The sequence below is a fragment of the Ursus americanus genome, chromosome 15 (assembly GCF_024610735.1).
Source record: "Ursus americanus isolate L20-20 chromosome 15, mUrsAme1.1.p, whole genome shotgun sequence".
NCBI classification, from domain to species: Eukaryota; Metazoa; Chordata; class Mammalia; order Carnivora; family Ursidae; genus Ursus; species Ursus americanus.
In genome coordinates this window covers 53195629-53222657 of record NC_142141.1, presented here as the reverse complement: position 1 = coordinate 53222657, position 27029 = coordinate 53195629, and the positions used below count along the sequence as shown (strand labels likewise).

Genomic DNA, 27029 nt, shown 5'->3' with positions numbered 1-27029 from the left:
ACAGCTAATTTTAATTTTTATGATGGTCTCTTCACAAGGTTTTTAAAAAATATATGTAAAATTCTAGATTTGTACAGAGTTGGTTACATTTTAAGATGCTTCCAGATGTATTTTTAGTTCTGCTGAGACTAAGAGACTAATGTTAAAAGAGACGAATGCACACCTCTGGTTAATCATTAGAATAACTTGGGCGAGTCTGTGCCATTGTGAAAGGGAGCCTTAGAACAGTCTGACAGTCCGTTCTGGTGGCCAGCTCAGCACACGTTGAAATGCTTCTCAAGTCCAGGACCATTGACTTTGAAAACCAATTTTACAATCAGGTTCTCGATCCTTGCGATGGCTTGGTGTGTTGGTGATAAAAAGCAGCAGGAGTCTGCACTCTATCCTAGTAGGCATCGACCGCTGCTTACCATCCTTTAATTTCAAGCCTTCGGAAGATCCAGAAACACCCATACAGTGTTACTATGAATTTTTGGCTCGTGGGATTCTGGCAGATGCTCCTGCTGGCTGCGAATTACTTTTCCTGTTTGTCTTTCTGCTTATCCAGTCACCCTCTTTGTCTCCTGCAGGAATCACGCTGGGGTGGGGGGTGGGGTGGCAATCCTGTCCATTTCCAGACAGCCCAGAGCACCTTCCCTGGTGCAAGCATGCAGGCGGGAGCTGCAGTCACTGGAGGGCCCTCCCCTGCCCCAGGCGACGGGAGAGCAGACAGAGGGGAGAGGCTCCAGCACAAACAACTGGTCCCCCAGGGGCTGTCTGCTTAATTCCAATGGGATTATGTTATTTGGCAGATGGTACTGTGCACACTTTCTGATAAAGGACAGTTTAGAAACAGTTTATTTTTTCAATAAATCACTTAACAAACATAGCAAAACACTCCACGGTGTGAATTTTTCTGCCAGTGTATACAAACTGCAGGTGTGCCCAGGCGAAAACCCAGCCAGACCCTTCCCGGCCCCCAAGGTGCGCGCAGATGTTGGCCATGGTACAGGATCACTACCCACGTCAAGACAAAGAACACCGAAGGCCAGAGCGCTGGGGACTCGGGTGTTTGTAAACAACAGGGGAATCTCTCTGAGCAATAACTAATCATAAACATCTGAGCAAAGATCCTTCAAGCGATTTTGACCTAGCTATCCAATATACCTTCACTTTGCTTTTTGAGCAAATTGAGCCTAGTGCCCTGTTAGTTTAACACAGGGGGAAAGGTCTCGAAAGTAAAGCGTGGACGTGTCAGTGGGTTGCCATAGCAACCACAGAGGCACATTCTCCGCTTCCTGACTTAGATTTCAACCTAAGTGCTCAACTGGGAAGACACCAACTTCTGGAAAAGGAAAGATTATGCTCTTTCATTCTAATCCTTACCAGAGACAGTAGTGAGGGCAGGTATAAAATTCTGAAGTGCGCATTTCCCCCCTCCGCCCACAGTTGTGGCTTGCTGTCCGACTGGGTCCTCCTAAAGCATACTATACTAGCATATTCTGCAGCCTGAATTCTTAGAGTTTTATCAGTTAAGAACAAAAACCAGAGAGATTCCCCCCTGCCCCCGCCTTTAAAAAAAAATCTTTAGTGTAAAAAAGGGCTTTTGTTTGGTTCTGCTTTCAAGGCTGGGGAGATTCTGATCAGTCTCCAAACTCCTATTACCTTCAGGCTGAAATCCAGACTAGAAAATGTCAAGCCCGGGATTTTCCTTTTCCTAGAAGAAGCGACAAGACACTGGACAACAGAATGAACGCTTCAGTGGTGCTCACCGTGCAGCATTCTGTTCTCAATATTCTAATTTTGCACCATAAAGAGGACACTCTGTGCACATCATCTGTGGGACCCAGGGTTTATTCTGACCCGGGGAGGAATGTGAAAACGGAACATCTGCCATCAGAGGGAGGAACCCCTGCCTTGACTGCCAAGCACCATGTAACCAATCACAGACTGAATCAGAGCAAATGACCAATATCCGACCTTTTCTGTGATCTAACATAATAATGTCCAGGCTGGCCTTGTCCAAGACAGCGAGCCACACCCCTCCACGAATGTCACCAAAACCTTCTGAGAATAAGCAAGACAATAGATGAGAAATTGTTAAATGCTTTATTCTGGGGACTCTTGCCATATCAGTGATGGGTGGTAACATTTTGCTTTCCTCCCAACCACACTCTCTATAAAGCGGTTTGCTCAAAAAGAGATTCCAACACTGATTCTCACAAAGTGGAGCATCTGGCTAGAGCGAGGAATTCCCCCAGCACTTTATGATAGTTTATTTTTTCCTCTTTCTGTATCCAAGATACACGGTTTAAAGATTTCTGAGAAGGAACATGATGTTACTCCAGCAGGGTGTACGTACCCACCGTTTTCTATTTTGTCCTAGGACAGAACCACATGGAGAAAGTTGTTTCTGCCATAATTTCCCAGGAAGGAGGTGAGGGTGAAACAGGAACAAATCACAAACATGGGTTATTCTTTTCTGAATTCAGACCTCAACCAAATTCTGATTTTTCTAACTGGTTTTTTACCATGTTAAATTTGGAAACTAATATTCTATCATAAGGTAAATTGAGCTGTGCATTTTCTTGATCTGTGAGTTGTTTTTTTAATTATGTATCATTTCTTTTCCTTTTTAAAATTTTAAATGAAAAAAATTTAAAACGGCTTTATGAAGGCATATTCAACATGCATAATTAAAGTATTCAATTCGATGTTCTGCCATATATATACACCAGTGAAGACATCGCCAGAATCAAACTAAGCAATTCATCCGGCACCGCGAAAGCTTGCCCCTCCTTCTTTTTCTAAATTGAGATATAACTGACATATAACATTGTATCAGTTTCAGGTGTACATGATGATTTGGTATATGTATGTATATATTATGAAATGATCACCATTCGTCTAGCTCACATCCCTCAGCACACATAGTTACAGATCTTTTTCTTGTGATGAGAACTTTTAAGGTCTACTCTCTCGGCAGCTTTCGTGTATATAATATAGTACCGCTAACTCTAGCGGCACAGCTATTCTAATAGTTGCTTTAGTGGCCACGTTCAAGCAATAGTACTTGCCAATGAATTTGCTGCCTAAGGTGGTTTCTAGAGGTGACACATCATTTGATTTAGTAAGTACTACATTTTCACATTTCCTTCAAAATTCTGATTTATCAGGTTAAAGGAGCTCCCACCGGCTTTCTAACGATGCCTAGGCAGCCTCCTTGGAGTCTGTCCGGCAGGAAGAGGTGTTCTGACACCTGAAGACGGCCCCGGTGTGGGTCGCCTGGCTGGCTTGGTAGGTGGAGGGCGCAACTCTTGATCTCGGGGTCGTGAGTTCAAGCCCCCATTGGGTGTAGAGATTACTTACGAATAATCTCTTTAAGAAAAAAAAAAGACAGCCAAGGTGCATCCTGAAAGGTGACTCCAAGGACCTCTATGGCAATGGACAATGAAAGCAAGACAGGAGAGGCTTCCATTGAGTGGAGCCCTGGAAAAGAACTCACAGCTTCTCCAAATTAGCATGCCTTTCGGTTTTATGTAACTTGACAGGCTAATACCTTAATCGTGAGTTTTTCTTCTTTACCCTCTAGCACGCGTTGGGAAATTTCCTAAAAGTTTTAAGGGAAAATGTATATGACGAATACACTTAAGGATACTAGTTGTCACTACTGGGTTTACATTCATTAGGTAGAGTGGGGCAAACAAAATGTTTAAAGGGACAAAGAGCTAACATACAAAGTTTTGTTAAACAAAACAAAACAAAGGAAAAGAGCAGGCCTCTTCTATCTGGACAAACAAGGGACCCAAGGGAAAATAATTAAAGCTTAAAATTATGTGGTATTTCTTTTTTAAAATTTATTTTTTAAATTGGGTTAAAATATGCATAATACAAAATTCAGCATTTCAATGATTTTTGAAGTGTGAAGTTCAGAGGCACGAGCACATCCGCACTGTGGTTCAACCATCGTCATTGCCCATCTCCACAACTTTTTTCAACTTGCAGAATGGAAACTCTGTCCCCATTTAACACCAGCTCCCAATTCTCCGCTCCCATCAGCCCCTGGCCACCACCGTTCTTTCCATTTCTAGGAGCTTGACTCCTCTAGGGACCTCAAGAGTGGAATCACGTATTATTTCTCCTTCTGTGACTGGCTGATTCTACTTCGCATAAGGACGACTTGGTCCATCCATGCTGTAGCCTGTGTCACTATGTGCTAATTTAGTTTCCTCCAACTCCTAGAATTCTTGAGTTAGGTGCCAATTCTGAAGCTCTAAGGAGTTAGTTTTAAGAAAAACGTAATGGGTTAGTGCTTTACAAAGGGATAATAAACTTGGAGCAGTTTCTACCCCCAGAAGATAGGCAAAGGCAGACTAGAGTGATGCTTTCACTGAAACTGGATGAATTCCTGAGTATGATATGCAGGAAACTATTTATTGTGAGGAAATGTAACATTTCATGTCAGCCGGCTTTGTTTAAGGCAGAGAGGGTATACCCCTAACCGGTGTCCTCTGTGTCATACTGATCTCTTCCGAGAGCTCTGAGGCCGGGGTGTGGTTTTTGGCTCGGCTGCTGGGCTCCCCACATCATTCCCTTGCCTGCTGGTCCCGAAGACTGCTGCTGTTTCAGGCATTAGCGAACCGCAGCAAAAGCTCAGCTCACTGGCAGGTCTGAAGGCTGAGGACAGAGACCAGTTCTGACCAAGCAACACCCCCAGCAGACCAGCCTGGAGTGTCCACACCAGTTCGGCCACGTATCACCTTCTGGCCTATAGGTGACAGAGATGGCTCAGCCCCTCCTGGGACTCTCCTTAGGAGCCAGCTAGGACTCACTCTACATAAGACAGGGTGGGGCAACTTGAGTGAGCCGACCGTCCAGGCCTGCAGAGTATCAGAGCCGTTTGTTTGCAGCATCCTGAGAAAATGTTCAGCTGAGTTTCTTGGGCTGGACTTGCAACACCTGGCAGGGGCGGGGAGTGTGGGCTTTCTTCTGTCTAGGCCACGTCTGATAAGAAATACTCAATTGTCTCCTCCGTTCACTCAGTGCTCCTGAGCCCCACCACTAAGCAATCAGGTTACCATTGCATGGGGATTTCCCTCCTTTTCCTCTCTCAGCAGTAATGCCCAGAGCTGAATGTTCTGGACACGCGAGGCAGAACACGTGGAGATCCCAGCACAGCATACCTGTTCTACCCAACCATCTCCTAGATTCAGCACACTCTGTTCCACTGTGGTTCCCTGCAGCACAGCAAAGAGCTTCAGGGTCTGCGGGCATCTGTACTGTGGACAGAACACTGAGCGATCAGAACCTTCGCAGACACTGCTCCCTGCATCTGGTAACTGCCTCAGCCTCGGCAGCAGAGACCGCATCTCCTGGGCTCTTCAGCTCCCTAATGGACAAGTCGCTGGGGCTCTCATTTTTCTGCAACACACTAGACCTCAGTGAACGAGAGCCCCTCCCAGCAACTACTGGGGGGTTGACCAAACACGGAGAAAAGAGCCCATCTGATAACAGAAGAGGCCACGGAGCGGGAGCAGACCGACAGGCCCTGGGCAGAAGGCTGAGCCCAAGGGAGAAGCAGGCAGGAGGAAGCTCGGGAGGAAGGCGGGTGCTTCCCCTGCTGCCAGGCCCTGAGAGCCGTCTGTCCCTTCCCCGACGTGTCCTGGCTCTTGGTCTCTGTGTTGGGTGGGGAGGACACAGGCCAGCACTGAGAAAGGACTAAGGAAAGAGGGGCAGTGAGCATGACCCACTGAGTTAAGGCAGACCCTACTTCCAAATCTGAAAGCCCAGGCAGCACCTGTCAGACACCGCGGGCTCACGTGTCACATGCTCAGGCATCTGCTTTAGACGCCTACATGTGACCTTTTTTCTCTTTTTAAATTTTATCTATTCATTCATTTATTTACTTATTTTAGGTGGGGGAGGGGCAGAGGGAAAGAGAATCTTTAGCAGGCTGCATGCCCCCTGTGGAGCCAACTCGGGGCTCGATCTCAGGACCCCAAAATCATGACCTGAGCCAAAATCAAAAGTCGGGCGCTCAACCAACTGAGCCACCCACGGGCCCCTAAACGTGACCTTTTCTTAAGGGACCCGACCCTTTCCTCCTTCTTACTGCTCTGAACCCACGAAGCAGGGATGAAGGGACGAATAGAGTGTTCTGGCATCATCTGCACCGTTCTGTCCTGGAGCCAAGTCCACATTCACATCCCTCACAAGAGGGAACGAGGCTCTTGGCTGAGGAGCGGAGCAACTTTATTAGCTGGGCTGCTGGCTTTGTCTCTCTCTGCCTCGTGCCTTAGCTGCCCTGAATTTGGGTATTAACATAAAGGCCTTTTTTGTTTGTTCATATTCCCACGGTTGGCCGTCTTGGGACGACTCTGATGTCGTACGTTTCTCTCTATAGCCCATTCTTTCTCTGCACCCTAAGCAAACAGGCTCACTGGTTTCCTGAGCACACGATCCTGTTCCACGTGCCAAGTTTCGCTGACCTGACTTCTGGCCTCAGGTGGTTCTAGCTCCATGCGCGCCACCTCAGTGCTTTCGCCAGACTTCTCGGCCACCGGCTCAGCAGCAGCAGCAAACTCTAATTTAGAAGAGGTCCTGTAGCCTGAAGACAGACAAGTTCGGTGCTTTTCAGATGACAGTCTTGCCAAAGGAAGGGCTCTGCGTTCAAGGCAGTGCAGGGCTCTGGGGCGGGGGTGGGGGGAGCCAGGAAACCAAACCACTCAGGAAACTGGTTGGTGGAGAGGAGCAAGATCCTGGTTGGTGGGACTTCCACGCATGCCAGGAGGGCAAAGGACGAAAAAGGAGGCCCCTCAAAGTGAACGCCTCTGCGGCCAGTAAGGAACACAAAGAGCAGGGAAGGGGAAGAGGGCAGTTGGCGATTTTGAAATCAGATCACCCTGGCTGTGGAGTAAGCACAGCACGTGAGGATGCGGGGGCGGGGGGGGGGAGTCGGGGGGGGCCTGTAATCCTGAGAGGGTGGCATGCTTCAGCACAGAGAAGCAGCAAGTTTTCAGCGCTGCTAAGTGAACACAGAGGTTGTAATCAAGGAGGGTATCAAGGGCTTCATCTGTCCGCCTGGGAAGCGCCTCTGCCCAGGGCTGATCCTTTCATTTCCGCCGGCCTCTGGCTCCGCACCATACTCCGCCCGCCTGGGGCCGGTCGCTGCTCAGGCTGCGGGCATGGCTGGGCCCGCAGTGCCAGAGTCTGTTTGGTGCCTGAGTCTTCCTGACAATCTTGACATAAAGAGAGTTTCTCCGACTCAGTATGGGAGGACCCTACGCCTTCCAATGACCACTGCTCTGTATGAAACCCTGGGGAAAACGACAGTTGGAAATTCAATAAGGATTTTTAATTCCTTTTCTAAGTTTTATACTCTGTTCCGTAAAGAAGAAAAACTTCAAGTGTTATTATTGTGCCATTCTGTGATAAAGCAGGAGTAATTACTAGGAAGGAAATGATATTATAAGGAGAGGTAAGTTATAAATTATTGTAATGATCTGTTGGGTAAAAAAATAGTGGTTCATCTCCCTTGACTTTCTATCTCATCCCCCCCAACATTAAAAATTCAAAAAGCAAGCAAATAAACAAAAATACCTCAAAGGGGAGAAAAAAGAAGAAAAATGCTTTTATGCCCAGGAACTGTCCACCCCTGGAAACAAACAACAGCACCGGCATAAAAAGCCTATTTCTACGTGTTGGGAAACCACACGACATGCAGACCATAGGAGTCTAGAGTCCCTACAAGATTAATTGTACCGTATTCCCATCCAGTCCGGCTGCAGGCTTTAATTTCAAAGCCCCATACCAGCTTTATGACAAATCCATGCTCTATCTCCTAAGATTTTTTTCCTTTCTTTCTTTTTAAAACTGAATGCCAGGGTGCCTGGGTGGCACAGCGGTTAAGCGTCTGCCTTCGGCTCAGGGTGTGATCCCAGTGTTCTGGGATCGAGCCCCACATCAGGCTCCTCTGCTATGAGCCTGCTTCTTCCTCTCCCACTCCCCCTGCTTGTGTTCCCTCTCTCGCTGGCTGTCTCTCTCTCCGTCAAATAAATAAATAAAATCTTTAAAAAAAACACAAAACTGAATGCCATCCCATTAAAAAAAAAAAAGAAGAAAAAAAAAAGAAAGAAGAAAAAGAAAAACTGGCTTATTTCAAACCACCTATAAATATTTTATACTATACTAAGGGAAACTTTAAAGAATACGAAACTATCAAAATGTTGCCACAGTTATGTAATCAATGACTTAATAAGCTCAGAAGAGAAATAACTACAAACAAGTACACGTCACAGCTCTGGGTTAAGGAGGACAGGGTTTTAGTTTACAATACAGCGCAGTGTTTTAAAAACACACGACTCTCATTTCCACGCTTTCCCCTTTGGACTTACCTGTCAAGCTCCGTTGCTAAGGAACTGGCACATACTAGAGATCGGATTTCTTCTTTGTAAACCTGGGGCGGCAGGTACATCCCAAGTGCATTTTCTTTTCCACCTTCCCATTTGGATTTTGGAGAGGGCAAGCACTCTAGTTCTATTTTTAATCATAGTCTCTCATTTTGTGTCATGGTAAGTGATGTAACCCATTCAGAATCCCTAAAGCAAAGGACTTTCCCCTCCTACAATGTTAACAATACACAGACAGTTCATAAAACTATTGATCAAAATAAATAAAACCATTTGCACAGAAAATTATTACAGGTAATCGGCGATACATTCAATGGAGGGAGGGAAGATGGGCTTAAGAGCAATATTGTTTGCTATTAGATTAATATTACTTCAGTGTTACTTTCCGTTCGGGTCCCCCGCTATGACATGTAATATAATATTGTCCCCGCTGTGACACAGAATACGGTGCATTAAAAGCTTGTCAGTTTGGCCGCAGCCCATTCTCACGATGAAAAGTCCAAAGTGCATAATGCTCTTTACATGGTAACTGCTCCTGGCCGCTGTCGCTCGTGCATCGGGGTCTGCGCAGGCTCCCCCCAACCGTAGTTGTGCAGAAGGAGATACGCACTTGCCCATCAGACAGGACTGGCATCCTTTAAGAGGCTGCTTCAGTGGTCATTTGGATGTGTACCCCTACAAGGAAGCTGGTCTCGGGGGACTTCCAGGGCTGAAGGTGAGGGCCATTAACTAGGAGTGTGGCCTGCGGGGCGGGGACTCCCCAGCATCCTTCCCCACTTGCTGGGTTAAGACCTCCTCACCAGGCAGCGCCCATAGGGCTCAAATCACCCTGACTTCTTCCCTCAGGTGAAAACACCTCACACAAAAAGGCATGTTTTGGCGTGTTTTCTTTCACAGAAAATGCTTCTTACCCCAAACACAAGAATAATTGTTTCTCAAGGTAGTTGGCCTCACTGGTGTCTACGCTAAGACCGGTTGGTGAACCCGAGTATCAAGTCCATGCAGCTGGTCATTCCCTCCCTGACGTGGGGCCAGTTTCGACATCCGAGAGGACTGGCTTTCCCCTCCAGGTGGGGAAGGGTAGCCACTCTGGTCACACACTAACGTGTCATCCTGGTCCCACCGCAGACCTGAGCTGAGCCGTGTGCCAGGCAGCGTGCTCAGGAAGAAGTGGGGTCAACTGTTTGCTGTCCCTGCATTTAGAGGGACAGATGCGCTCCAGCTGATAAAAGATGTAGGCCCTAGGCTGACCTTGAGCTCATCGCCTATGTTCTGTGGCTTAGAGTTTCAAGCAATGGGTGATTCACTTCATCCGTTTACTTTACCCAAGCCCATCTGAGGCTCCCCCTGTGCTGAGTGCTGTGAGAAAGGGAGCCCTGCCTCGGGGCTTCGCGGTAAGTTGGGGACACAGATGTGGCACCACCAAGATGCCAGGAGGCATGGGGCGCAGGAGCCCCCAGGAAGGGTGGACTGCTGCCATGAATGGAAAGGCAGTGGCCATCCAGGCAACCTGATCTGAAATTAATGAATACTCGGAAGGGAGGCACTATCTTTAAGAAAAGACACCCGATTTATGAAAAGGTGCTGAAAAACAAAGGAAACTCCAATGTCTGCCTGAAGGTACAGCCAATGAAAGCCCAGAGAGCCCACACTGAGGGTTTTTTTTTTTTTAACCCACTGATTAGATTTTAAGAAAGTAATACTAGGCAGCATTGACAAGGAGGCAGGGCTGCAGTTCACGTGGGGCAGTTCAGAGCCGTGCCGGGAGGGTGGAGTGAAAGCGGGCAGGTCATTTTGGCAAGGCGGAGCACTATGATATGAATGTTGGGGGAAGCACAGAGCCATGTATGCAAGAGAGAACCCAGGGGGACTGGGGTGGACCCTGCGTGTGACGCTGAACTCTGCTACGCTTGCGCTGGGATTCTGGTTTGATGCTGAAAGGGAGCACACATGTTCACTAGGACAGAGTGGGGCCTCAGACAGGGACCAGGGAGGAGGCTGAGGACACGGAGATCCCCAGAGCAGGGAAGGCTGTCCCTGGGCTGCAGCGCGCAGGAACCCGCTGGGCTCTCAGCAGCTCTGAGCTCTGCCACTCCTCCGCTCTCCAGGTCTGTTTTCTGACTCCACACATTGGACATACATTCTGACTCCAACATTGGACTCCATACTCCCTGGGGCTCAAAAGGACCCAGGGCTGGGAAGGAAGGTGGAGCTCACCTCCAAGAGGTAAATGACGCGGCTGGGGCCAGGGGGCTCTATGACCAAGCATGGCCTCTAGAGACGTCCGCTGGCAGTGGCCTCCCTTCTCCTTCTGGAAGGGTTACCCTACGTGCCTCTGGGTCGTGGAACAACTATCACATTTAATGAGAATAGATTTTATAAGCTGTGAAGTCCTCTGCAAAAGTGAAGTGAGCACCAGGCAAGGGGAAGGGCAATGTTCATTTTGTTGCCTCCTGAAATAAGGTTATTTACTTCTGCTGAACTACAAAGAGAAAAAAATGGGTTAGGTATTTGGCTTTCCATGTAATCTAAGGCATTCGATTTGCCTTATGTTGGAGATGACATGGCTGATTCTCAAAAAGAAAAAAATGTCTGGATATAATATATAATTAGAGATATTCATTTTACAATATGGATATGGTCCAATTACAGAGAATATCTTCACTTCCCCAAATTCCCATCTACATTCCGAGCTTCCTAGTGGCTTGTGGGTCTCTTCCTGTGAAATGCTGCTTTTGCATTAGTTTTCAAGAAGATGTCAATGGAATGCAAGCACAGGTATGCCTAAATCCACGGATACAGGTAGGTATGATACAATTTTACTCACTAGAAAGCACAGCAAGTTACTATAATCACAGTTGATGAGTCACGTGCATCCAGAAGACGCTTTCATTTTCTTATTTACTTTAATTACTGATGTATAATTGACGTACAGTTTAGTTTCATGTGAAATGCAGTGATTCGACGTTGGTCTACGCTGTGAACTGATCACCACAGGCTAGTTACCATCTGCCACCAGACAGTTAATTAAATAGTACTGACTGTATCTCCCAAGCTTTGATTTTAAGTTAACCTGACATCTATGGGTGGCACCCACCACCCCCTCTCCCAGCCATGGCCTTTCTTACATTGTTATCAAACCAATTGTACTTAAAGTTAATTAAGACAAATGACATTTCTCAACATTACCACTTTCCCCAATTCCTACTATTCTAACAGCATGCTTTTCTACTACTCCTAGTTGCAGATATATGATACTTTAATAACATTAAGGGTTAAATAACTTTGATGGAATGGCCTGGAAACCTAGCCACAAGTCATAATATTTCTATAGCAAAATGTATTCTAACTGCACTTTATGAATTATAACCAGACTGTAAGCTCTAGACAATAGTAAAAAACAGATAAACAAACATAAAGCCATAAGAGGAACCCGTCTAAGGTTAGTCCATTCCCTACTGTTTACCCAGCAAACGTTTAATATACAGAAAGAGCAAACTAGGGAGCCTCATCAAATTTAATTCCAGATGGCATCTCTCCGCTGTCACCAGGCACCTGGTGCAAATGTAATTTTATCCTTAGCGCAGCACCGTGATGAGGCAGATAAATTTCCTTCCCCCAAAGTCCTCATATATTCCGATGCCAAATATTCAGAAACGTTGTTGAATTTTCCCTCTCACTATTTCATTAAGGCAAGTGGCTGAGAACTGACTGCATTATAATAAAGCATTTTGTTACATGTTGAAGGAAAAATGAATATTCATAGCACCTGGATTTAGGTAAAAAGGCAAACAGCTCTCACTTATAAAGGATGTAACCAAGTTGTCCCAGGAAGGGAAGGAGGAGGAGGGAAGAAAAAAGGGAGAGAAAGGGAGAGAGAGTAAGGGGGAGGGGGAGAGAGAGAGACACACAGAGACAGACAGAAAGATGGCTCTACAGACACAAAGTATTTTTGTAGCTCCCACCATTACCCATATTTTGTATTCTCTCTCAGGCAAGCGATTTCAAACATTTCATTAAAGTTATTAAAAAATGAACATGATTGAGAAATGGGACTTGTTCTCTTCACTCCAAATCAGCTCTTGTAGAGTTTGGCGACATCATCATCCGGCGGCCCTCCCCCACCCCATCTCGTCCTTAGCCAAGCCCACCAGATTCTACAAGGTGTTCCCTTTAGGTTCTCCCTCCCCGCCCCTGCCCTATTCTAGGCCACCTCTCTGGTGGTTTCCTTGCAGCTGGTCTCACCTCCCTCTAATTCATTAGCCCTGCTGAAACCAAAATTATCTTTCAAATATGCAAATCCAAGCACACCACACCCCTACTAGGAACCCTTCAAAGTTTCCCACTGCTCTCAGGATCTAGGCCAAACTGTAATGTTGCCGGTCTGGGTACAGCTCGCCCTGCGGTCCAGCCCCTGCACCCTCCTGGTCTGGTCCCCTGTTCAAGTCATAGGGACCACGTGTCATTCCTCACCCGGAATTCCCTTGCTTTTCAGAATAGGGACACATATCCTCTTTAGGTCTCAGCTCAATCAGAAAACTTCCCTGACCCTTAAAAGTAAAAGTTGCTCTTATAAGATCCCAGAGGAGATCATCCCAGAGGAGAGCACATTCTGTAGAAAGTGCCTGCCTGTCTGCTTGTCCTCCAGGATAATCGCTCCACAGCCAAGAATTGTGTCCATCCTTTTTCTTATTCTGTCCTTAGAGACAAGCACTGTGCCTGGGACATCGTAGGTGTCCAAGAAACATTTGCTGAATGAACACATTCATGAACACTCTTGCCCTCTGTGTTCTATATTCCCCATTATTTAATAGGGAAAACACTCTGAAACAGTACGGTAGCACCTGCAGAAACAGGTTACAACTTTTGGCTCATGAAGCACCCACCAGACTTTAGCTTAGTAAACACCTTGGTGGACCACCGCCATAACTGTCAACAAAATTGAGAAAGGCCTGGTCCCACCTGTAGGTCTGAATTAGAGAAGGGGGTCAATGGGATGTGCAGCTATCCTCCTCCAAGTCTGTGACAAGCAGCAGCCTATAATTCAAGGTAAATGTAACCCATCATTTCAAAAAGCACATGTTATCTAAATCCCAGTAATTCAACTTAAAAAACAAAACAAACTACCGAGAAAATCCAGCATTAAGTGTCTTTTCCCCAAAGTGGGGGAAAAAAAAAAAAGCAACAACAGTACTGCTGGTACACATGCTGTAAAATCCAAGTGTTTCCAGCATCTGCCTTCAGCATGTTTCTGCCTGCCCTAACCCAGATGGCTCCGGGTTATGAAATCCCCCTACTGTAAGTCACTGACTCAGTATCAAGGAAAGTCAGAGAGTCAAGACAGTAAAAATAAACAGCTGCATGCCAGGCTCAGAGTCTTAGCAGTAATCCTTCACACACATGCAGCGCTTGGTACTTCTCAAAGCACTTTTGTGTGCAGTCTCTGTTGGGTCTACACCTCCAGAAGAAGGTATGCAAACCCTTTCTCCCTGGTTGACAGCTGGGAAGGCTGAAGCCACAGAGGTCAAGGTTTTGGCTCCAGGTCATACAGCCAGCGGGTACAGGGATGGAGGTCAAACCCAGGGGTCCTGTCAGGAGTGGGTGCCCTTTCTCTCAACCTTGCTGTGGTCGGCTTGTGGCACTGCCAGAAACTACTGGGCAGACGTAGTAGGGAGGACACGAGAAGCCACGGGAACTCAGGACGCCTCCAAATGAGTGCGAGCCATTTCCCCTCTCTCTGCTCTCCAAGGTAGACCTGAAATAGCCAGGAGACCAGGTGGAATAGGGGAAGCCATAGTCAGGGTGGTAGGAAAGAGAGAACACTTTCTCTTCCAGTTCCCCTAAATATCACTAGTTGTGCATTTCCCTAGAATACGGTCAACGGTCAACACCAACACCAATATTCTCTGAGACTGTGAGCAGGAGCCCTCAGTCCCAGGAGCCTGGCTGCTTGCCTGAGGGGCTGAATGACAAAGGGCACAGCTATTCATTCAATCCTTTCATCTCTGAAGTGGGAAGGTGACCCCCCACGGTGCATGCCAGGTGCCTGAGGGCAGGGCCTGGCATCTAGAAAGGCAACCTTTTTCTCCTCTCCCAGGTGCTCACTTGGGAAGTTGTAGGAAGCACAGGTCATCATCAGCATCACTGAACTCATCACAAAAGCACTTCTCGGGGCGCCTGGGTGGCTCAGTTGGTTAAGAGCCTGACTCTTGATTTTGACTCAGGTCATGATCTCAGGGGTGTGGGATCGAGTCCCGCTTTGGGCTCCCTGCTCAGAGGGGAGTCTGCTTGAGATTCTCTCCCTCTCCCTCTGCCCCTCCCCTCCATGCAAGCTCTCTCAAACAAATAAATCTGGAAAAAAGGGGAAAAAAAGCACTTCTCTGCCTGGAAAGCTGCCGGGACAGGTATTTTCCCAAACATATGCGAGTAAAGCTAACACAATTCCTTTCCTCCCTGTGCTTCTGTCTCACCCCCTGCAGAGTAGGGATTCAGTCCAAAACCTGCCCATTGAAAAGAATGAGAGTCCTGAAACAGTTTAAAAGTGTAGCGTTATGAAAAACTGAACTGATCTCTCAGCATTAAACAGAATGCTTTTAATAAAAGAAATCGTTTGAAGGAGCTGGGCACCACGTGGCTTTGAGAGAACTCGCGTGGAGGTTCCCGGTGGCGGGAGTCACTGGGCTGTGAAAGAGCATCGAGGCAGGGACTGCCCGCCGCGGGCCAAGGACACGGCACATTCACGCATGGTACCGGCAGGGGCAAACTAGAACTTTCTGCAGAAGCATGGTGCCACACAACAGAAGCCTGCGAAGGGGGCACATGTATCTTGCAAGTATTTCTACTATTAATCCAAGGAAATAATCAGATGTGTGCAACGATTTCTGTACCAAAAAAAGTTCCCAACCATTATTCATAATAGAACGAAATAGAACCGACTTGCACATCTGACCACAAGGGAATAAATTATGGCATATCTGTGTGAGAGAACGCGAGGAAGCTATTAATCATCACGTGTTAGATGAATACTTAAAGGGAAAGTGCCTATGATCTAAAATGGAAAGAGGTTACAATTTTGTTTTAAAATATGTGCCAAAAAAAAAAAAGGAGGTGGGAAAACTCGTGGTAAAATAAGCTACAGCTGTTACCTCTGGGTGCTCGGTTTGCACGGGATTCTTAGTTTCTTCAAAAATTTATTGATTTTCCTCCCCTCTACAGTGAAAATGAATTTCTAAAACTAGAATAAAATTAATATGTTTTTTTTTTTTTTGAGAAGACAAATCCTCTTCAAAAGCCACAGGCTTTCCCAGTAGCTTTTGATGTTAATTAAAACTTTTTTTATTTTGATAAAATATATCTTGCATAAAAAATATCATTTTAGCCATTTTTAAGTATACAGTCCAGTGGCATTAAGTACATTCACATTACTGTGCATGATTGATCTCCAGAACTTTGTCATCCCAAACTGAAACTATACCCATTAAACACTAACTCCCCCAAACCCTGGCAACCACTATACCACTTTCTGCCTATGAGTCTGACTATTCTAGGCACCTCATCTAAGTGGAATCACACCCACGTTGTCTTTTGCGTGTGGCTTCTCTCACTTAGCATGTCTTCAAGGTTCACCTATGCGGTGCTATACATCACGATTCCATTCCTTCCTAAAGCTGAGGAATAATCCACTGTATGTGTCTGCCACACTTGGTTCTATGATGCTAGCTTTTAAATCAGACTTTAATGTTTATCATATGTGAACATCGAAATGGCCAGCAGTTCTCATGACTGAAGGATGTATATCATCAGAAGAATTAAAAATACCAGACAGGGGCGCCTGGGTGGCACAGCGGTTGAGCATCTGCCTTCGGCTCAGGGCGTGATCCCGGCGTTATGGGATCGAGCCCCACATCGGGCTCCTCGGCTCCTGGGCTATGAGCCTGCTTCTTCCTCTCCCACTCCCCCTGCTTGTGTTCCCTCTCTCGCTGGCTGTCTCTATCTCTTTTGAATAAATAAACAAAATCTTTAAAAAAACAAAACAAACAGGGGCGCCTGGGTGGCACAGCGGTTAAAGCGTCTGCCTTCGGCTCAGGGCGTGATCCCGGCATTACGGGATCGAGCCCCACATCAGGCTCCTCCACTATGAGCCTGCTTCTTCCTCTCCCACTCCCCCTGCTTGTGTTCCCTCTCTCGCTGGCTGTCTCTATCTCTGTCAAATAAATAAAAATAAAAAATCTTAAAAAAAAACAAAAACAAAAACAAAAAACAAAACAAACAAACAAAAAACACCAGACAGTACAAGGAAAAAAGTTATTTTACACAGAAAGTGAAACTCCACCTAGCTAGGACCCACTAAAATCTACAATATCAAGCCAAAGTTTGCAAGAAGAAAGAATACCAAGTGCTACATGCTGTAATAACAATTAGTGGCCCCAAACGCAGTTATGTGGGACCAAATGCATGTGCGTCATTTTGTATGAGTAATTAAAAAGGCTTGCCACAACAATCGGCATAGTGGTTGCCTCTGGGGGACCAGGGAATCTTCTGGCCCTATGGGAATGTTCCATATCTTGGCCGGGGGAGGGGGGTCACACAGATATGCATTGGCCACTTGTTAAAATTCACGGACCAGTACACTTAAGACCTGTACATTTCACTGTATATAAATTTACCTCGATTTTTAAAAAGAAATGAAAAACAGGCTTGCCAGGACCCTCTCTGAAAGAAGACACATTAAGCCTAAAAGAAATTTGAGTAAATAAGAATTCTAGAAAAACAGGTGGTTCTGCAGCTCACTACTGACGCTTTGCTGCCCTTGTCTGCATGGGCCCTTCGGTGGGTCTCCGCTGTCCCTATGAGTGAGTCTGAGCTCCTTCCTCTTCACTGCTGAACCACTGCTTTGTCTCAGGAAGTCTGGTAAACACAGGGCGGGCTATCTACCCATGCCAGGGAACCTGCCCAAATTTGGTCAACAGCTCCATAGGTATGCGGCCCAGGTGGTGTAATACCTGAAGGTATGTCCCTTTGTGTGGGAGTAGAAAGGAGATACATCTTGACTATCTGTCAGGCTCCAGGTGATGCAATGCTGTAGCTGAAAAGGGAGGGGATAGGCACTGTGACCCATTTTCAAAGAAAACAAGGTCTCCAAGAGTGCACCAAGGAACCAACCACATTCGAATGTGAAATTTGGGGCTGAGAAGACACACTTTGACTCCCTTATTTCGGATCCAGCTGGCTGCAAGGGGTCTTTCCGGTTGCTTCTCCACTGGGCTCGGCTAGACTCACGAAGAGGGGAAAGTTACCTCTTTCTCGTTAGGCATGGCTGTTTGTTACTCTGCTCTGTGCAGTCTGTCTTTATAAAATGTCAAATTCAGGCCACACAGGGTGGGAGGCCTCCTTGTCCCAGCCACAGTGAATTTCCTGCCAGGCCATTTAAAGCACTCAGATGTCGGACTTTTTTTTTTTTTTTTTTTTTTGTAACCTGCTGTTCTAGATTCTCTGCACTACTGTTCCCCTCTATTAAAATGCATGGCCCAGCGGCCAACAGATCTCCAGATTGTTTATGGAGCAGCATTCAAGAGCATACAAACTTCTCATCGTCTTAAAGGCAGCTCTGAAAACAGAACGGGCCCACCGAAGCCAGATGGCAAATCGGAAAAGGACAGTCAGAGGCTCAGATATTTCCCCAGACTTAATGTTATATTTCTAAGAAACCGAGTAGGGATTCTGAAAAGCTTATCGACATGGACTCATTATCACTTAGTTAAGACAGTTACCTGCAGCGACTGGCTCTCACAGCCATAGAGGCTGGCATAGGTCTACTGAACCTCGAAGCTTCCGGACCCCAACCAGTCCTCTCTGGGTTGCTCACAAAATGAGCTACCTTTACTTCTCACATCCTAGGAGATCACGGCCACAAGGCCAGCTGCGGCCCCTTCCCGCCCGTGGCTCACCTGGCTTCCTGGAAAAAGCCTCATTAACCTGCCAGTGGACATTCTACTTTTCAGCCGTTTCATTCCAGCTAAATGTCCCGAGGGGCCTCCACCTCTCCTTCCCAGTCACCTTTACAACTGCTTATCCAAGGATTCACACTGTTACTCTTAATTTCCTGCCAGCCTCGAGTCAGACGCCCCCCGCTCCCCCGCCCTCCACCAGCCGTGGCCTCTGTCCAGGCAGAGAGACACCAATGAGGCACAGAAAGTGTGCTGGTGAATGCACGCTTGGAGGTGAGCACAGGTGACTCTTGCCTCCCTCCGCTCCAGGATAAGGAGCCACGCGCAGCCCCTCCTCCACCCTGAGGCTGGGGACAGTGAGGTCCACTCACATCAGGAGGCGGGCTGCGCATCTGTACCCCCAAACCCACCTTTACAGACAGCCAATCCTCTAATAGCGCCAAAGATGTCAGACTCTTCGACAGCCTGGCCCATCTAACGATCAAATATGGTATCAAGATACCATAAAAAATGCAAAACCCAGCAAGGACCTGTGAGCTAACTTAGACCAACATGTGCTCCCCCAGCTAGAAACGAAGCTGGTCCTTCTGTCCTGGGGGACCCCAGGGCACTTCCTGAACCAGATGTGCAGGCGGTTTCTGACAACTCCTTGTCTAGGGGAGAAATGACCCCCTTGGCTCTGACAAATAACCAAGTTATCTCCCATCCAAGGATGGACTTTGGGAACATTTTTGGTATAAAGGAGCAATCACACAGAAGCAGCAGAAAGTTGTGGTGCATGGGTCTGTTAGTAGACCAAGACAACTATCCTCTTTGTCATTTTCAGCTCGTTTGTCCTCAGTACCGTGGGTGGTATTTGGCTGGAACAGCAGCTGAAGGATCCCCAAACCATGGAAAGAACAAAGACAAAGCAAACAGCAGGAAACCCTGAGTTCATGGCTTGCTATGAAGTCTGCTAATTGACCTACCCTGTGTCTCTGTATTCACCTTTGCACATGGGGTGCTTCCCGCTTCGGTGACAAGGGCATTTGGAGAAGAGGAGGCAGGGGGTGACCCCAGGCGGAAGACAGCTACCTCGGAATGGCTGGCACAGCCTTACCACTCCACTGCGACTACCGAGCACCTCGTGCGTGTGATCACAAACTGCACTGTGCAATGTACACGTTTACACACGGGTGCCCCTCCGATTGCAAAAGTGTTTCACGCATGTCTTCTTAACCAGGATCTAAGCAATTTGAGGGCAGGGCCATGTCAAAGACGGCAATGCTTCCCCCGTTCAAAGGTCACTTGCTTGACACTGACTCTAGAATGTCTCTAGAACAGAAACAAAATCTGTGCAGGGCAGGAAAGCAACTGTCATAAAGTGTATATGCTTTTTCCCAAAGGAGGTCTCCAAAAGGATTTATTCTTCATGTTTCACAGAATTCTCATAAACGTTAGTTTCTTAGGCCCAGGGCAGATCCGAAGCAAGAAATTCAAAAGTACCCATCGTGTATTAGCTATTTTTATTCATTATTATTTTGTTTATTATCGTGGTCAGTGCCAAACTCTTTAAGCATTTTGACCATCACCTGTCAGCAGATATCCCTGACTGCCCAGCACAACAGATATTTACCAGACACCAAAAAAATGTTACATGACGTTTTGCATACTATATTTATTTAGTAAGATGGACAGACGCGTGATACATATTTCCAGCAATAATTCTCATACTAAAGAAAGAAGAAGAAAACCAACAATTTGAATTTTAAGGGATAAGCTTCAGTTATCAAAAAAACGCGCTCATGTAGGCAGCTCATATCCAGATAATGCTGCAGAAAAACAGGGTTTTTCTTATTTCTATTGTGTCTCCACAGCAACTCATAAAGTCGCAGGTGAGAAAAAAATACCAGACTGACTTTTTAAAATGTAGACATCAGCCAAGTCACTCTGGTATGAGTTTAACAAGGTTTATTTATTCCAACTCACATAGGACATTAAAAAAGAATGATTTTTTCCGTGCGGGGGTCTCTCATTGTCCCAACCCAACACAACCTGCCCCAAGTCAGACAAGTGAGAGTAAGGAGACGTGGAAACCACGTTACCGAGCAGGAATATACACTGGGCTTGTCACAGCGAAAAAGTGAGATGGTACCGTGAGCCATATTACTCGGGGCTCACTGCTTTCAAAGATTGTGATGTATTCCTAGAAAGAGATATAGACACTGTCTCGATACATGAAGACTTTGATTATCTTTTGAAGGATACGCTCGGGAAGAAGTATTCTGATAAAGTAGTAGTTAGGCTAGTCACGCAACCAGTCAAGAAATAAACAGGTGGAGAAACCTGTGGCAGGATGACACCCCCGTGGCTCTAGAAGTCATCTACTTACCTCAGTGCATCAAAAGAGAGGTACTTTAAATGTAGATACACATCTGAAGAGAACTGGGAAACATCACGGAGAATGGAGTATCAGTTAGACTAAGGAGGTCACGGTGTCCTTGACTACATACGGACTGCCAGAGAAGAGTGACCTCATTTTCTAGGTATGAACGAGAAACTGAAATAGGCACCAAATTACGCCAGGCATAAAGCCCAAGGCAGTCAGAAAAAACACATTATCTACTTATGACACAAAGATGCTCACTGAAACTTTATATTGCTGGAAACAAGAAACCTCAGCATTTAAACAAATAGGAAAGAAGTAGTTGAAGGGGATTATGAGGTACAGACTTCCAGTTAGAGAATAAATAAGTCCTGGGGATGGAAAGCACAGTATAGGGAATATGGTCAAATAATACTGTCATAATCTTGTACGGTAAGAAATGGTAACCACATTCATCACGGTGAGCTCTGTGTAAGGTACAGAACTGTCGGATGACTGTGTTGTACAACTGAAACTAATATAACATTGTATGTCAACTATTCTTCAATAACGAAAAGTAATGAAAAATAAATAAACACCATTGCAAAAAAAGTAGGTACTCAATAAGTAATAAAAGAACAAAAAAATAAACAATAGGGGAATATACAGCAAAGGAAATTATAGCATGCTTGTATAATCAAATACTATGCTGCTATTTAAAATCATACTTAAATACTTGTAAATGATATGGGAAAAATGCCTCTGTGTTCTGTGAAACATATACATATCTCAATTATGATGAAAAAAACTTGGCAGGAGATATTCAAATGTTAAAGGAGTTTTTTTCTTCAGAGTGGAGTCAGAGGTATTTTTACTTTTTCCCTCCATTTTTAAATACTTAACCAAACTTTCGACAGTTAGCATATATTATTTTTATAATTAGAAAACAATGAATGTCATTTTGAAATCTATTCCATTAATATAGAATAGACTGAAGGGAAAAAAATATCCCTCCTCCCCACACCCCCCTTCCCCCAGTATGGTTGCTTGGAAACTTGGCTTGAGATTGCCATTTCTGTCTCTAGGTACTTTGCAAAGTGGAATATACAATGGCAGTTTTATTATTACTTAAGGCAAACTCCACCTGGGGAGTCTCTTCCGTCACTTAGGGACCTTGGATGAAGAGTACCTTCCCAACAGTGGCAATGACAGACACTCACCCTTTTTCATTTTTGTACCTCCTGGTCTGGGGTGGGTGGGGGGAAGTATTGTTCTACTTAGTACACAAAAAGGACATTTTATTAAACTGTTTTTCCTGGGCCTTTCTTTTTTTCCATATTGTGATATTAGTAACTTGAGACCCTTATATTGTAAAAGCCTAACACTAGGTTCCCTAAGTTAGAAAGGACTTAACATTCCTATTACCCATCTTACTCTACCAATTGTGACAATCCATATACAAAGCTCTTCATTCACATAAAAACTTTGGGTCTTTGAATTATCGTACTGGACCCAACCAGATTCAGTGAATCATACAAGGCAATCAGAAATACCCACAGTTATTATCTTGGTGTTAGGCAGTGAATTACCCGACAGTGGGCAGAACACATTTCTTCTTAAGTTTAGAGAACAATTTCAACCTTCTTTACTCCTTTGAGGTCTTCAGAATGAAGTTGTATTTAATTGATTTATCAATATGAATTATCTGTATAATTTGGTTCTTCTTCTGTGAACCTCTTGGTCATAATCACGTTGCTCCTGAGAGCCCTTTTTATGCTTGTCTCACATCATAAAATTCAAAATTTAACAGTAAGATTAAGTTTAAGCCCAGGCTGGGAATCAGAAAAGCCAGAAACTTATTCCTAAATTTCTAAGAACTCCTGGGCAGATTTCAGTGGGTGGGCCTGACTGGAGGAGGTGAGAGGAAAAAGGCCAAGGGCCAAGCAGATGTGGACTCCAGTCCTGGCTCCGCCCCATAATACCTGTGTGATCTTGGACAAGTGACCTCACTTGCCTCAATCTTTCAGTCTTTCCTCACTTGGTAACATGTGCTATAAGCACCTGCTGAGTGGTCAGTGAACGCAAGCGACTAATACTTTTGATTTTCAATCTGTAAAAATAGAGGTAAAATGATAATTCTAGACATTATTACAAAGTGTACTACGCACCTACAGGGTTCTACAAACATTATTTAAGTTTCTGCAGTAATGGATTGATTCTCATTGTTTCATATGGTGCTTTTGTTTAATACTAAAAAGCAGGTTATTCTATGCCAGATAGCTTTTCTCCCCCGTTTAGGACTCAGCCCTCCCTTGTCTCTCTCCCAAATTACTGCCACCACCAAAATTTAAAATGTGATAATAGGCTTTGTTAGTCGTGTTAGAATAATCCATAATATTTGGGTTTCCTCCCTGACTGAGCCATAAAATTATAGGGAAATCTATATACAACTGAACGTTCATGTATCAGGAGGCTTTGGATGAATCATTGCAGGCTTTTCCTAGCCCCTCCCCCACATGCACTGACAGCTCTGAGATAATTTATGAATATGTAGTTCCTTTACACAATCGCATATGTGCTGTTTATTCAAATTTCAATGGAATCCTGTATATAGCTGGATTTCCATTTTAAAAGTTCTATCCACATTTTGTACAGAAACCACAAACTGAGACGTTTATAACCAAAAAAAAAAAACCCACCTCATCTTTTACTATCTTTTTGTTCTTGACAAGTCAGAGACTTAAAAGCTAATGAGATGTTTTATTTTTTAATTTTGCATTTCCCATCTCCAGGGCATGGGACCCAGGGGCTGCTTTGACCTTTGACCTTTGCACTCCTTTGTTACCCCTCTCCTTCAAGAGGAGTAAATTATTGAAACATGAAGGGTTGTTCACTCAAGGCAAGGTGTCATACACCTGCCCACTCCGAAAGAATAGTAGAGATCTACACGTGCTCATCTGTCTAAAACAGGATTGAAAGTTCACGTCAAGAGCAAGCATATTTTCGGAAGTCCAAAGTAGACCTACTTTTGCAAACAGGTTCAGTTTCCTCCGCTCTGTTGTGTTTTAAGGCAGTTGGGGGTAGAATGCACTTATATTCTTACCCACATGTAACCAGGTCACTCTTCAACTCCTACTGTAATTCTTTTCCTCCAGTTTAAGAAAATGTAAGTTCTGTCTCTACCCATGTACTATTTTGCAAAAACAATTATCATCTGATACCAGATGGCAAAAGAATGTTTTGGAAACTTACGAATTTCTTCCCCCCATCCCTTCCCCCCTAACTCTGACAAACTATCTCTACCACCAGACAACCTATAACCGCATAAACACACCGGCATTTTAGGGATAAGGGCCTCAAACAACACTTGTTGATAAAACTTCTGGTGCAAAGAGACAACTCTTCTAGTACTTTGCTTACGTCAGCTATGATAGTTAGGTTAGCAACGTTTTCAGGATGCATCTGCATTATTAGACCCACTAGGATAAACCAAATGTATAACTGTTTCTTATGTCCAGCCTCCCCTTTGGGACCTCAGGAGATCCTTTCCCCTACACTAAAATCAAATCCTTAGTTCTACCTGCCTGGTATTAGATCAAGGCAAATGTGAGGCAATACTATGGTATGTTTCAGGTCGTTTAATTACGGCAACGGATACTCTCACATGCACCAGTTATCCCATATAATTTTCTTTCTCTCCCTCCCTCTCTCGTATGCACTCTCTCTCTCTCTCTCTCTCTCGCTTTCTCTCTCTCTCTCTCTCACACACACACACACACACACACACACACACACACACACACACACACAAACACTACAACAGTTCAGGGAGAAGGGATCAGGTGAGCAGCCCGGGCTTTCCGACAACCTTTGGGGTAGCTCCAAGAAAATAAGCCTTAAAATAGTCAAAGGTTCAGGTGAACATACAGCACTTGACACATCTGAAATGTGCAGGGCAGTGCAGTAAATTCAGGTCCTAGAACCTTTCCACAGATTCTAGGAAACACCCCAAGTCGCCAGTTACCTATGAAAGAAGGGAAGGTGGGCAAAAAGGAGGCAGAGCCCCAGAAATGCCCTTGGGGGACCCTAGTGAGCAAAGTGGCAACAGAAAAAAATATACTAGTTCACCGAAGGGAATTAGTTGGCTTACCAGACAAAGGTCTCTAGAGACTATACTGTCTTGTGAACACTTCTTGGCAAGACAATTTGAAGTAAAAAGTAGCTCACAATGTGGGCTAGGCATTAGTGAGCTTACAGAGTTGCATCAATCAAAAGTTTTGAGTACAGAGAGCCAAATCCAAGCAGAAATTCATCAAATGGAGCGGTCAAACAAACCCCCTTCTGAAAGGGGGTTTTTAAAAACTACGAGTGCACCAACATAGGTGCATTTTCTATACAAATATTCTTTGAAGTCTCACGACTTAAAGGAAAAGATATGAGGGACTACAATACCAGGAGTGAGGCTCATCACACGCCAGGGCCGGTTCCCACATCTGCCCGTCAGGTGGCACGCCACTGCCTCCCACCCTCATCCTCTCCCTGGCCTTAAAATCTAGCTGCATCCCGCTGGAGGCTCTGCGAAAACGGTTCCCACAGGCAAAGTGCAGAGTACCACTGCCCCGCTGCTGGAGAGCCTGCAGCGCTGGATTTGCAATGACGCCACATGGAGAGAAATGGGGGAAGACATGAAAAAGAAACAAGGACCAGAAAGCAACCAACAAAAATGTGCTCCCCTTCTTTAATGGTCCAAGAGGAAAAAAAGCGAGAGAGAGAGAGAGAGAGAGAGAGAGAGAAACCTCGAACTAGAGATGGCCAACGGTTGGCTTATCAGGACACGTTTGGGCACCCGTAATCCATACCTGGGCAAAAAAAAGAAAATTAGAAGTACCTGAGAAATCAACTTGGACACATTCTAATACAAAATCTCCCTATCATCGCCATCACCATCACCACCAACACCGGATAAATAAAAACCAAGCACTTGCGCTATTAGCAACTACATTTTACTTACAGACCTGAGGTTTACATAATAACAAATTACATAATTCTGCTGTGCACTAAAAACCCTTCCATAGGTGAAGCTCTAAACCTTCTGGTCTTTTAACATTTTTCAGAGAGAGCTGGAAAAGTCTGCTGAATAATTGGGGGGAGGGGGAAATGGAGTGCTGGAAAAGTCATCCTTGACAAGCTGCAAGCCCAACCAAATGTTCCAGGATAAAAAGGGACGCGGAGCAGGTGACTCCCCGCTGCTCTCATCCCCAGGCGCCCGGGTGTCTAAGGCCAAGGCAGAGCGAGCAGGGCGCGGGGCGGAGGGCGCGGGGTTCAGGGCGGAACTGTCCGGCCCGGGCGGGGGGCGCGGCCGGGGCTTACCTGCTCCCCGAAGTCGATGGCTATGTTGGTGATGCCCAGGGGCACCAGAAACCGGATCAGGGGCCAGTAGTGCGTGAGCGCCGGGAATTTCACCATAGTCCCCGCCGTGGGCTGACCCCACACACATCTGCCGCCGCGAAGGGACTCTGCCGGGAGGCGCGGGGCGAGTGGGCCGAGCGGGGGCGCGGGCGAACGGAGGCCGGGTCTGGCGGGGCCTCGGGGCGGCGGCGGCTCCTCCTCGCGGCTGCGGCGCCCTCTCCTAGCGCGGCTGCTCTAGCAGGAGATCCGCAAGCTCAAGTCCATCCCTGCTGCCCTCCCACACAACAAAGATCTGCCGGGAAAAAAAAGAGGAGGGACAGCGGCGGCGGCGGCGGCAGAAGGTTCTGCTGACAGCGGCTCCATTATAAGCGCTCTGGGGCCCGGAAATAAATAAATAACCGCGCGCACGAGGCGCCGCCGCCGCCGCCGCCGCCGCCGCCGTGCGGAGGAAATCAGGGGCGGGCGCGGAGGCGCGGACACCGCCGGCGGCCCCGGGGGCGGGTTGGGGAGGGGCCGGGCCGGCCGGGCGGGCGGCGCCCTCTTTCCATCCGCCGCCGCCTGCACTCGGCGCGGCCGCGGGGGGCGCTGCGCACGCACAGGCCGCGGGCCGCCACCGCCTCCGCCGCGCCCGGGGGCGCGCGGGGTGGGACTCGCTGCGGTGTCCCGGCCGGCCAGGGGCGGCGGCGAGCCGGGGGAGCAGCGGTGGGGTGGCGCGCGGCCCGGGGCGGGAGGGCGCCGCGGGGAGCTGAGGGGCGGGGGCACCGAGCCCCTGGAGGCCCCGGGGACGCCCGGGTTCGGCGACCGGGCCCTGTCGCCCTCCCCGCGGGGCCCGGGACTGGGGTCCCCTCGCAGTTCCGGGAGCGACGGGGGCGTGTGCGAGCCTGGCAGCCGGGGGACGTGAGCGCGGACGCGCGGGGAGAGATCTAGGCGCGCGGGGCTGCG

The 27029-nt window shown here is 46.7% G+C and overlaps 1 protein-coding gene across 2 annotated transcripts in view; it reads right to left on the bottom strand.

Annotated features, from left to right (window-relative positions):
* Positions 1-26542, bottom strand: part of ANKH (ANKH inorganic pyrophosphate transport regulator) — a 130518-nt gene extending 103976 nt beyond the window's left edge. The window contains exon 1 of one of the 2 annotated variants that reach the window (XM_045787160.2): positions 26049-26542. Coding sequence is in view for 1 of the 2 variants with exons in the window: in XM_045787159.2 (XP_045643115.1) it covers positions 26049-26144 (96 nt within the window). In the remaining variant the exon portion in view is untranslated. The remainder of the gene's footprint in view (positions 1-26048) is intronic. The other variant, XM_045787159.2, reaches the window with a different exon arrangement.
* Between the last annotated feature and the right edge of the window lie 487 nt (positions 26543-27029).